Source organism: Pangasianodon hypophthalmus, chromosome 17 (genome assembly GCF_027358585.1).
Source record: "Pangasianodon hypophthalmus isolate fPanHyp1 chromosome 17, fPanHyp1.pri, whole genome shotgun sequence".
In the NCBI taxonomy this organism is placed as follows: Eukaryota; Metazoa; Chordata; class Actinopteri; order Siluriformes; family Pangasiidae; genus Pangasianodon; species Pangasianodon hypophthalmus.
This window is the reverse complement of record NC_069726.1, coordinates 9,928,030-9,941,712: the sequence shown is the minus strand read 5'-3', so window position 1 is coordinate 9,941,712 and position 13,683 is coordinate 9,928,030. Positions and strand designations below refer to the sequence as shown.

Sequence of the window (13,683 nt, the reverse complement as noted above, 5' to 3'; positions counted from 1 at the left end):
TAAGTAAGATTCACTTCAAATTTGATCTGACTTGAAGACACTGACAGATAGGACACAATAAGAGTATAATAAGAACCATGTTCACTGAATGGAAGTATTACTTAATAGAATCATGACTGAATCATTACTTGGGTTACGTCGAAGATTCAGCATGTAAAGATGGAGCACAAGAGCAGGCAACATTAACAAACATACCCTGGAGCAGGAGGTGAAGCAAACGCACCAGGGTACAGTATAGGAACACTTAGAATAACCAGTACATCTCTTCATTTTCACTGCAATCTTATGGACGACTTTTCTATAATTTGACAATGTAGTCTTAGGCTAAACTTTCCCAATAATACAGTATTTTAGTCTTGAACCTGGCTCTAGAAAATATGCCACATGTATAAGGAGCAGTGGGATGAGGAGACATCACCCACGCAGTTTTGCCCACACTGCTTCTTCCCACACTTGGACACCAATCCATCCCTCCCACTAACTATTCCCTGCTAAACACAGCATGAAAACTATAAAGACAGAGACACCGCCACACATCACACCATACACAGCCTACAATAATATCTGTCAGTGTTCAGATTCAGCAATGCCACAGTGGGCCAGAATTTCACCTTCTACCCCATGTACTGGTCCTCACAACAAAAGAGAATCTAAAAACTAGAGCCAATCCAGCAGCAGAGATGATACTAGTCTGAAAGTGTCAGTATTTATATATATTTTTAACCAATGCCATGAAGGTGTAATGTTGATTGACGTCACAGATCTCGCACGTGAATACTGGACACACATTGAAGCACACTGTCTTTCACATGACTTGGCAACAGAATCTCGCTGACAGTCGACTGGGTTACTAAGAGGATGTGAGTATCAGATCAGCGTCGGGGATCAGACAGCACACATGCTCTGATAAAGGCATTGTATCAGCAATGAGAAAAGTGGGAAAGAATAAAGAAATTAAGAGCAGGAAATCAAACAAAACATGAAGCAGGGAGGGGCAATGTCTAAGCACAGGGACGTGAGATATCATGAGGTAATTCATTTTTAATATTTTAAACACTTTTAAAAATCTAAATTGCCAGATTACTATATTTTATTTTAAATGAAGCACTAAACCTTGACAGATCAGGTATATGCAGCAGAGTGTGTATATCTGACAGCTAAAAGAAGCAGTCAGGAAATGACACCACTAACACAGGATTGTCAGACTGGGAGATATATATATATATATATATATATAAATATATATATAAAAGAGTACTAGAACAACAACTACAGCCGGGAAATGATGTCAGTACTGTAGTTAATTCCTCCAGCCCATAGTGAATATCCAACCAGCGCCTCAATAAACCGTTCATTCAACACTGGAGAGTCCAAAAGGCACCAAGTGCAGAAAAAACACGTCGATTCGACCACAAAATAGCCCTGACTGGTGTCGAAAAGGCAATCCGTGTAGCGCAGGTAATCTCCTACCTTCGTATTGCAGCATACTGAAGTCAGACACAGTGCAGTTAATCCAAAAGGCAGGAGGAAACGGCGCTCACTTTCTGAGCGCTCGAGCGCTCCGGCTGCAATTAGAATGAATGAACCAAAGGGGCGGAGCGGAGAGCGCGCGCTAGTGGGCGACTGTAGGCGGCCGGTCTGCTAGCGTAGTCTCTGACGAGCAGCCGTGCGCATGCGCAACACACACCACCGTAGTGGGAGGCGCGGGCGTGGATAGCTGTAGAGAAGAGGCGAATTTTCTCACTGACAGACGGTCAGTGGTGCTGAAGCGATTAGCAGAGGAGAAAAAAACAAACAAACGCTGCCGTAATTAACCATACGCAGGCGTTTGGGGTGTGTGTGTGTGTGTGTGTGTAATTTTAACTTGAAGTGGTAAACAAATTACGAACACATGAGAGCTATAATTCACGTCAGGAACAGAGTATGAAATAAGCAGTGTGTTTTAGTGGCGGGCTGCACGTCAGTATTTTCTTACAGTAGCATTCTACTGGTCAAGAGTCATGTAAAAGCCCAGAAAGGCGACTGGTAAGAGAGCTGCTGCTGGAGAACAGCTCCATGCTCGATTAGCGCGCGTGCAAAGTTTAGAAAAGTCTACACATCCAGAGAATCAAAAAAGTCTACACATCCAGAGAATCAAAAAAGTCTACACATCCAGAGAATATAAAAAGTCTACACATCCAGAGAATATAAAAAGTCTACACATCCAGAGAATCAAAAAAGTCTACACATCCAGAGAATCAAAAAAGTCTACACATCCAGAGAATCAAAAAAGTCTACACATCCAGAGAATATAAAAAAGTCTACACATCCAGAGAATATAAAAAAGTCTACACATCCAGAGAATATAAAAAAGTCTACACATCCAGAGAATCAAAAAAGTCTACACATCCAGAGAATCAAAAAATTCTACACATCCAGAGAATACAAAATGTCTACACATCCAGAGCATTCACAAAAGTCTACACATCCAGAGAATATAAAAAGTCTACACATCCAGAGAATACAAAAAGTCTACACATCCAGAGAATATAAAAAGTCTACACATCCAGAGAATTGAAAAAGTCTACACATCCAGAGAATCAAAAAAGTCTACACATCCAGAGAATCAAAAAAGTCTACACATCCAGAGAATATAAAAAGTCTACACATCCAGAGAATATAAAAAGTCTACACATCCAGAGAATATAAAAAAGTCTACACATCCAGAGAATATAAAAAAGTTTACACCTCCACAGAATATAAAAAGTTTACACATCCAGAGAATTACTGGGGGAAATATATGGGCAGTTGTCAAAGTTAACTTAAAGTTACGTAAATCCTTTCATGCATAAGTTATTTATATGCATAATCTAGATTCTTTTATATTTTATCTCTTTTTTTTTTACTTAAAATTGCATAATACATGAATTTTGATGCTATCTAAATAATACTTACTTATTAAATTAAATCTAAATAATACTAAAAATTAAATTGATTGTCCATGAGAAAAAAGGCTAAAATAGAATGCTTGAAATAATAATAAATAAACTCTTCCAATGTAAAAAAAAACAAAAAAAAACAAACAAACAAAAAAAAAACTGGTTTTTAAAACTAGTTTAAAACTACTTACTTACTTAATTACTTACTTACTTACTTACTTAATGTAGAAAGTTAGTAAAGATTAAGAACAACAAATAGTCTAGGGAGCTACAGTAGTTTATTCTAATTTACAGTAATGCTCTCAAGTGACAATGACAAAGACAATGACAATTTATTTATATATCACAATTAATTACAACTTCCGTTGACCAATGTTCTTTCCAGCAAGTCATCAAAAACAGAAAAACACACAACGAACAAACAGAAAAGTTATAAAAACATACAAATATCCCATCACTAAGTGATTTGGAGTGAATTACATCTCATACAGTATTTTACTAAAATATAATAAAGAGCCTTAAACTGACTGTCCATAAGCGTGGACACTATGCATTGAAAGGGTTAAAGATAATAAAATTCATTCAATAAAATGCATATTACATTTCAAGTTTTCCCTTTTGAGGATGTAGTTAATGACCTTTAAATACTAGCAAAAAACTGAACATAAGTAAAGGGAAAGGGTCTCGAAAAGGTCCGTTCATGAGGAGCAGCCAAGAACCCTGTGAAACTGTGTAGTTTTTTTTTTAGTTTGTTTCCTATAGAAAAGTCATCCAAGATCTGTAATGTTACATTATTCATTCATATAAAGTACACTTTAAGTGGCTTGTTATTATTTAAGAATTATAGATTATTTAATGAGGTAACATTACATCCTTAAGGGACAATGTATCTTGTCTCTGACCATGCCAATATTGTAAATGGTTTAGGTTTATTAATAATAACAGTTGCCAGTGCAAGAAAGACAATATATTTATACAATAATAATAGACTAATTAGACTACCTTTGTGCTAAGGTTATAATGTTGTGGTTTTCAGCCTTCATAGAGGTGCTGACTTTAAATGGAAAACAGCCTGCATGTGTAAGTGTGTGTGTGTGGCAACGCAAAGAGAGACGGGGGGGGTGAAGTACACTCATGGGCACCATCTGTGGCACCATGTTAATGTGATGCAAGTGATGCATTCGCAGTCAGACTTCACTATGTTATTTTGGGTCAGTGCTTCAACGCTTTCTCAAAGCATCTTGTCATGAAAGCCTATAAAAGAGCTAAACACCGTCACCCCCTTTCCCCCACAGAATGAGTCGTGTGTGGCCCCCACACAGCCGCAGAACTCCATGGCCATCTGGAGTGTGTTCCAGGGTGGCCCGAGCCACAATTAGGTTTAAAAGTTAATTGGCTTCAAAAGCACACAAAAAAATTCACGAACTTCTGACAGTGCGTATTGTTTAGTAACTTCAACTGAGGTACCTTTTGCTAACAGAATGGTTCAGGACAAAGCCAGATTTTGTTCCTACCAGTCAGAGTTGAACTGAAGTGCTGGCTCATTGGTCAACCAATTAGAACGAATGCTTCTATTGGCTGAGGCAAGAAACCTAGAAGAATTCATTGTGGGCTATATACTGAAGGCAAAGACCTTAAGTATAAAGTGTAAACGTTTTTCCAAAGATTAGATCAATTGCTATAAAATACACTCATTATCCCAGCTGAACTGTGGGTACTTGCAGCTAATCACAAACCCTCACACAGTTCTTAACATTCTTTTACTTAGCACACACACGGTTTAGGTCTGTGCTAAGCATTTGGGCATTACTTAAAAGGCAACATCAGACAGAATTGTCATATATTATATATGGTTTCAGAGAGAAAGTTTGTCATACAAAATCTATTTAAGCATCTGAAATCCAACAGTTGGTGGAAATATCTTGTTTAACAGGCCAGTTACAGAACAGAGTGTCTGGTGATAAGCAGTACTCTGAATCTCTCTGCACAAGGTCCATTTCAAAGCGCTGTTTGTGCTTGTCCACTTTGTCCTCCAGTGAGAGCGTGGGCACAGGAGTAGAAACAACCACTGAAAGAGTCCACAGTGCTCTCCAGCTACATGTCCCCTCTATCCTCACTCACCTACTGCAGCTGGACAAGGACTAACAGTAAAGCCCCTTCATATTCATATTCCAAAAGTCCTACTACAACCACAAACTGAGTTCAATATGTGCTGACTAGGATAGATGAATATGTCATCATGTGATTATAAGGCATCAACACTGGCATTATGGCATTATTCTGTGAATATTACACAAAAATTAATTGTAGTAAGTGACATTTTGAGGTACATAGTTATATATCAACACAACATTTTCTTTATTTCCTTTTTTGTTGTTGTTGATAAAAACGACCTACACCCCTCCTAGAGACATCTGTTCATTTGGATGTGTTATTCTGCCATGTTTGCACTCATCTTGTTGAAAGATGCATATCCAGTCTTGTCTTAACCTTAAAGAGTCAAGTCTCTTTATCTCTCTCTGCAGAGGAGGCTAGAAGTACTTAGCAAACATCATGATGCCATCCTTTGTGCAACAAAAAACTCATAGTTAATCAAAAAAAAAACAACTTTGGGGTCTTCTTTGCCTCCATCACCACGCTCCTCACTGTGTGGGCAGGTAGTAGAAACTTTTTTCATTATGGCTCTATTATGGTGCTTAATGTTATTTTTAACTGCATGTGTATTTTTAGATCCATTATCTGACAGCAGGTCAACCATCAACTACCTCTTTCATGTTGAAAACACATTTCTTCATGGTGATGTGCACCCTCAGTTTTGGGCAAAGCCAGTAATCAAGTTTCCGGATACTAAGAGGATTTTTTTATTTAAAAGATATTTAGAATATTCTTGAGAGAAAATATTTTAATTTTAAAAAAATGTGAGGATGATTTTCAATAGAGGAAAGGTAAATTGTTTCTTTTATTGTTTTAGTAAAAAAAGAATTGTTTTAGTTACTGTTTTACACATTGCCTTTTAAGTAAGTGCAATAATTTGGAGTTGACTGTATTTTATACATGTACTGGTTATTTTAGGACTTTCCTATCCTGCCACACTAAGCTGGCATAATACATATAGGATCAGAGAGAGGCGTGAGATTCTCCACCAGCTGGTCCGTGTCATGGTGGATTTCGCATCTAATGAAATTTCTATTTGGGGAGCATCTGTGTGACACACAGCAGAGTTCTGGAGGAAAGTGCAGGGACCAACACACTGTTACCAAGTGGATTTCAGCAGAAGCAAAAGACAGGACTGGTGGAAGAAATGTAGCAAGGGGAAGAAATGCAGGAAAAGTGCATGTCTTTAAAAGGAACTATAGAATAATCACGGATTTTATGAGATTATAAACCAGAACACAACAACAGGAATGAAGCAAAAAGAAACTGGGCTTGGTTTAAAGCTTATTTCCTGTTTCATTGTTTTTATTTTTAAACAGGCCTAAATATATTCCTACTCCATTGCATTTCCTATCATTTTCATATTCAGAAATGTAGGTAAGGCTATGCAACCATATGACAAGCCAACACTGGGAGATGAGCGTGAGAGAAATTGCAGGGTCAGAATAAATAAAATGAAGGATTATTTTACTGGGGAATTCAAACCACACCACATCCAAAGCCAAGGTCTGTGCATATTTTTATGTAGTGTAAAATTGATGCTGTATATGCATGTACATACCTCCTTTGAGGCATGGAAAGACTGTCTGTCTGCTCCAGTCTGTAATAAGCTGTGTGATTCAGCAGGGGTGGATTATAATGAGTGAAGCTCCTGGCTCACCTGTGTGGGAGAGTCGCTCCATAATGAATTTCACCGGGAGCTCAGCACAAGCCAATCCCAAGTAGAATAGGTGCACTAATTAAAGCTTCACATTCTATCTGAAGTGCTCTGGGTCACAAAAAGTTCATTTGACCAAGTTGTAATTAGGGTCAATGATAGCCCAGTGGTTAAGATTCTCATCCAATGATCAGAAGATGGGTTTAAATCGCAAGATGGACAGAAAGCCACTGTTGGTCCCTTGAGCAAGACCATTAATCCTAACTGCTAAATACCATGGTAGGATTGTATTTTGTCACGGCTGTAAGTTGCTTTGGACAAAAGTGTCTGCCGAATGAATAAAAATGCAAATGTGGACCCTTGTGTTGGGCTCAGCTATTTAATTTAATCTGAAAGATACTGTGGATTTTCAATAAGGAGCTGGCGTTTGTGCTTCTGAGTGGATGTAACACCTGCTTCTGAGATGGAATTTAATGAGAGAGGTGAAGCGGGTGAAAGCTGCAGATGAGAAATAGACAGCCAGCAATCATTTATATCCAGAGAGCACTTATGAGTGTCTGCAAACAGCTGTAGAATTTTTAGAAATCATCAGCAAAGTATGTGTTTATGTTGCATGCGGGGAGGGGCTGCTCTCCTTCGTACACCAGTCTGCTAAACTTAGCCTGATTATAGAAACATCACTGACGGAGCTGGTTATATAAACTGCATGTGAGGTGCTGTTCTCTCTCACTCTATGCATTTGAGCTTTTTAAAGGAGTATAAACACATCTGTATTGTATATGTCTACCTCTCAATCTGCTTCTATGTCTGTCTACTTGCTTGACTGATAGTGCTGTTTAGAGTCTGTGTTGTGTATCTGATAGAAAAATCTTTAGCTGATAAAAATTCACTATATTCTCCTCGCAAATGAAATTCTGCATATGCAAATGTTAAAATACAGCAAGACTAATTTAAGACAGAAATTAAGCATTTCAGGACATAAATGTGTGGTTCATAGAATTCCAAAACTAACTCTATATAGTTGTCCACTCCCCTCCCCCCCAAATTACCCACTCACACATTACATGTGTGATACACTGAAAACGAGACACACAGCAAAAGAAACTCAAAAACTAAGAACTAAAATGCTTTGATTTTTTTTTCATATGTTGCATAACTTCTGCTGCACAGGACAATCAAGCTCTAGCCCAGTGTGCAAAAGGCACATAATAGAATAGAAATGTTATTTCTACAAGCACCCTTCCCATCCAGAGAGCAGAGTGTTGCTTTAGGAACATTTTCTTCTCATCTTTTTCCTACATTAACATTCTGCAACTGTGCTTTTGGTACACTGAGGCTTTCAGCACAACACCAAGCTTGTGCTTCACTCATGCTGGGTGTCTGTAAACGCATGATTTGTCTGGGGGGGACAAACCAATCTGATAAGCATGCGATGAGCGGTGCTCAGTAAACTGAGCCTGCTTCCGGCTCGCCTGCCAAACAGGAAGTCGTGTCCATATATGGGCATCACTATTGTCTCCAAGGCAGCAGCTTCCTTGGCCCGTATCACCATGGCAACCCCCTGGCCAGACTAAGCCTCTTCAGCTGGCATAGTTTAAACCAATCATATCACAGTCGTCTTCAGCAGCGGAGAACAAATAAAGAAAACACACCTTCCTTCTAGATCTCTCGGTTTCACACACACACACACACACACAGACAGGCGACACAATAAAGGGAAAAAACAACATAAATTATCTTAGAAAGGTTTTGGTTCACCACAAGCCACAAGAATCAATATGCCTTGGCACAAATTCTACAAGTCTGGAGGAATGATCATTCTTCCAAAAGATATTCCCTCAACTGGTGTTTTGATGATGGTGGTAGAGAGTGATATCTGAAGGTCCAAAATCCTCGTTCGAGACCATCAGGATAGAAATGTTCCATTATAAGATAAAGATGATCTGTCAGAGTAACTTTTATTGATTTTCAGTGACTCTTCTTTCTAAGGGGACAAGTGGAGCCAAATCATGCCAGCAAAAGTCCTCCACTGCATGACAGAGGCACCGTTTTTCCTTATACATATGTATAAGTGCAACTGATTTGCACAGTAAAGTTTGCCCCATCTTATTTAAAGTTTCCAGAAACACAGACAGACAGAAACACACACACACACACACTGTACAAAAGAGATTAATATTGCTCCATTCAATGCAGAAGTTCTCTGCAAGATTGAGTCACTGCCCCACCCCTTTACTTACTCTCTCTCTCTCTCTCTCTCTCTCTCTCTCACTCGCTTGCTCTCTCAGTGTCTGTCTGTCTGAGTCACTGTCTACCCCTGTCTACTGTCCCTCTTCTACATGTGTTCCCAGTCTTTAATCCTCTTCTTCACTTCAGCTCTTTTTCTACATCACCTACACCCTCATTTCTTGTGAATAACAAAGTCATAAACTGATGCAATCCTGCCCAGAGACATCTGCAGCCATGCTGCCCGAGTTGCCAGAGGCCATCAGCTTCTTATTTGCTACAATATTTATGCATTAGTAGTGAGCATTATCTATTAATCAGCATAAAGTGTATGTGAAGGTAAGAGTATGAATCATCATCTTAGCAGAGAATCAATCTCAAGTTTTCTTGGGTAGGTGGGGGATTTTTATTGCTTTTATCCATTTGCTTCGAGTTTATTCATTCATCTTCAGTAACTCCTTTATCCTGGTCAGGGTTGCGGTGGATCTAGAGCTTTTACACTGGAACACTATGTGCAAGGATGAAATACACCCTTGAGACATCAGTTCATCATAGGGCCCATGCACACACATTCAAACAGTCATTCACACCTAGAGACAATTCAACTTAGGCAGTCCACCTACCCATGTTACCCATGTGTTTTGCTAGGTGGGAGGAAACCAAAGAACCCGGATGAAATCCACACAAGGAGAACAAGCAGACTCCACAAAGACAGCACCACGAGTTTAGGCTCAAACCAAGGACACTGGAGCTGTGAGGTTGCAATGCTACCTCCTGCACCACATTGCAACCCTGCCCCAATTTAATCACTGCCGATTTCCTTTCACTAGCGTGTAGCTAGTTATCCTCTGTTGCACAACAGCTACCAAAAAGAGAGGCCAAAGGCTAACACATGGATCTTCTAAGTCGCATCATAATGCTGCTCATGTAACGTCAGTGAGCAGCTGGATGTGTTTAGCAGCACTAACTGCCTTCTTCCATATACCTAATCCCACAGACACCCATGTTTGTTTAGCATTACTCTGATAGACAGAGGAAAGAGAAATAACACCTTACCACTCAAGGCCAATTATACTCTCTTGGACTCTCAACTGTGGATGGCTATGGTATATGTGGGATTTGAACACTCAGTCCCCCTGCTATAGGGTGAACATTTGTACATGTGGGCTATGTATGTTGTAGCTGCTGCTCTCTTTTATTGAGTGGTTGCAATATGACGATAGAGTTGAGTATTAGCTTCTTTCCAAATGTAGGAAACTAGTCACTGGGTCTTTTTGAACTGCAGCATCATTGTGCATCAATATGCTTGAAGAGCATTACCTTCAGCTGATGAGGAAATGCCCAAACCATTCTGTTTCTATCATGTCAAGTAGTTCTTTGTTGTCATCACAGCCATATACAGTGTGCAGTACACAGTGAGATGAAATAACATTTCTCCTGGACCCAAGGTGCAAGATACATGTAATGACATACACAGTTCAGACAGGACATAAATAAATTGCAACAGGAATAAGAAGCATGCAGGGAGGGGGTTATGGGAAACTGTGGGGGTGAGTACACAGAGGAACAGTAGAACATAAATACTCCAAGCACAAAGAACATTTAACATGACAATCTCATTAGAAGAGGTGAACCCTGCATGGATGTTGTTTCCAGATTTATGTGAAATCCATATTTTAATGGTTGGCCGTATGGTTTGAGAGAAATAGCACTGTTTAGAATTATTCATTTCAGTCTGTAGTAAACTGTAACTTAATTCAGTAACGTCTTTAGCCAATACTGAAATTATAGAAATCTTTCACTGGTGAGAGATGACCCTTCATTTGAGATCGAATCCTACAGTGACTATAAGTTTACAAACCCATATTATACTTGCAGGTGTTTGTAATGTAAAAAAAATGAAACCAAGGTAAATCATGTCAGATCTTTTTCCACCTTTAATGTCATATAGAAACCAAAAATTCAAGTAAAAAATAAGCAGAACTCGATGCCAATGTAGTTGACAGGGATGCGTCTTCCAGCACCAAGTCTAGTCCTTGTTACTAATTTGTATGCCAGAATATATATATATATATATATATATATATATATATATATATATTTTCTTCATGAGATTATATGAAGAATACATATGAAGAATACAAGAGATATCCCTATTACATGCAGGGAGTGACCCGTACGACCAGTACTGATATTCCTGATATTCCTGCAGCTCCTTTAATGTTGCTCTTGGTAACCTCCATGATAAGTTGTCTTCTTGTCCTTTCATCACTTTTGGAGGGATGTCTTCATAATGTCACTGTGCCCCATTTTCTCCACTTGTTGATAACAGCCTTCATGGTGTTCTATGGTACATCTAATCATCTAGTGTTTTGGAATTTTTTTGTACTCCTCTCCTGATAGATATCTTTCAACAGTGAGATCCCATACATGATTTGCAAGCTCTCTGAAGACCATGGCTTCAGCAGTCAGATGAAACTAAAAAAAGGAAATCCTACAGAAACAGTTGATCTTCATCACTTCATTGATGACAAGTGTATGATCACTATTTTTGAACATGAGTTTTTATGTGACTGGATAATTCTGAGCACAGTCTCTTGCCCCATTATAAAATCGTGCACAGGTTATTGTAAGCTTTTCAGGTGGAAAAAGAGCTGACATAATTTGTTTTGGTTTCATTTTTTTCACATCACAAAAACCTGAAATTTTAACAGGGGTGTGTAGACTTTTTTATATTCACTGTAGATGATGAACAGGGGATGAAATTTAGTTTGTTCAAAGGTAACTTTTTTTGGTGATTAATAACTTAAAGGACGCCACTGGGTTGGCTGATGTGTACATGTGTATGTGAGTGAGACACAGAGAATGAGCAAGGATGATGAAAAGACACCATGCTGTTAAACTCTCAGATGGCATATTCGTGCCTGGAATGCATAAGCTTTCTTCTGCTAGCATAGTCAAGAGCTGAAACCTAGCTTCTAAAACTAGCATGAGGCTGCTTGGGTGTTTGTTGATGATGATGGTACATGAAGGTTAAAGCTGACTGGACAGGGACAAAACCCTATTTGTTTTTTAAAAAAATTGAATTCATTCTACACATTCAGTGCCAACACAGATAGCAAACTTCAAACTACACACTGCAGAACTGATGCAAAAACAACGCAATCTGATACACATAAAGAAACTACACAGTACAGGTTGCATATATAAATGTACGCGTAGACAGCCACGTTACCTGAGGGTGACTTGCTGCGTCTGGCGGGTGTCACATTCCTGGGAGATGCTCTATTTAGAAGACTCTTTCCATAGGAGGATAATTTCATCAGCCTGCATTCTGTTACACGAGTAGAGCAAAAAAAAAAAAAAACACAGCAAAAAAGTACACAATTATTATGCTGTGTATGTACACAGATGAGTTACAAAGGAAAAGAAAAGCTAACGTCTTAGTAAGGTATTTGGCCACAACGAGCCACCAGAACAGCTCCAATACACACTGGTATATATTGTACAAGTCTCTTGAACTGTAATTGAGGAATGATTTATTCAAACGATATTCCCAATATCAGTTGATGTATTGATGATGGTGGTGGAGAGTGCTGTCTAACATTCAATCCAAAATTCCACAGGTGTTTAACTGCACTGAGATCTAGTGAGTGTGAAGGCCATAGCATATTATTTAGATCATTTTCATTCTTATCCTCATCATCATACAGTGAGCTCTCAGGCTCTGTGGAAGAGACCACTCCCATCAGGATAGAAAAATTTCATCATAGGATAAAAATAATCAGAATAAATTTGCACTGATTTGCAGTCACCCTTAGGGCACCTAATTGGTACTTCATGGCTCCAGGGTCCCCGATTCGATCCTTACCATACATAATTTTCCCTGTGTCCACATCCTCCTTCCTCCTCCCAAAAACAAGGCAGGGGCTACTCTAAATCACCTCTAGGTGTGAATGAGTGTGTGAATGTGTGTGCATGGTGTCCTGTGATGGAGTGGTTGTCCCATCCATGGTGTATACCTGCTTTGCACACAGTGTTACTGGGACAGGCTCTGGGTTCGCCATGACCCTGACCAAAATAAATTACTTACTGAATATGAAAGAATGAATAAATAAATACTTATTTGTTTTCAGAAAATTTCTTACACAGCACCCTTGGTAATGATAGGTAAGACATTTTCTGGAAACAAATAAGTATTTATTAATATTTCTTAAGAATGAAATATATTTATGTGTATGTATACAGTACACACACAAAAATGACTTACTTATATATATATATATATACATATATATATATATATATATATATATATATATATATATATATATATATATATATATATATAAAAGTAAGTCATTTTTGTGTGTTTACATATCCCTCATATATACTGTATACATACATATAAACATATTTCATTCTAAAGAAATATTTGAGGTAATTGTTCTCAAATATTTTCATTCAATCATTTAACTATTTAATATTTACATCTCTTATATATTCTTATACCTTCAAGTCATATATTCTTAGAGTTTGCAGGATCTATATAAACGTGCTACATTACACTACTGTTCATGCAATACAGTGGTCCAGACAGGTTTGATTACATAACCCAGTCCAAGGCATCTGAGCTGTTAACATTATTAATGTTGTTCTTAACGCCGTTAATGGTGTCGAATTGGTTCAGGCAAGTGTCTGCAGCTAGATTTATATGTGAACTGTAGA

General features: G+C 38.4%; 1 protein-coding gene across 4 annotated transcripts in view; it reads right to left on the bottom strand.

Annotated features, from left to right (window-relative positions):
- dclk1a (doublecortin-like kinase 1a) overlaps positions 1-13,683 on the bottom strand; it is a 58,322-nt gene that overhangs the window by 14,273 nt on the left and 30,366 nt on the right. For 3 of the 4 annotated variants that reach the window (XR_008304552.1, XM_026941871.3, XM_034312678.2), the window contains exon 4: positions 12,191-12,289. Coding sequence is in view for 3 of the 4 variants with exons in the window: in XM_026941871.3 (XP_026797672.3) it covers positions 12,191-12,289 (99 nt within the window). In the remaining variant the exon portion in view is untranslated. Of the gene's footprint in view, positions 1-1,470; positions 1,683-12,190; positions 12,290-13,683 lie in introns of those variants that run through there. The other variant, XM_026941872.3, reaches the window with a different exon arrangement.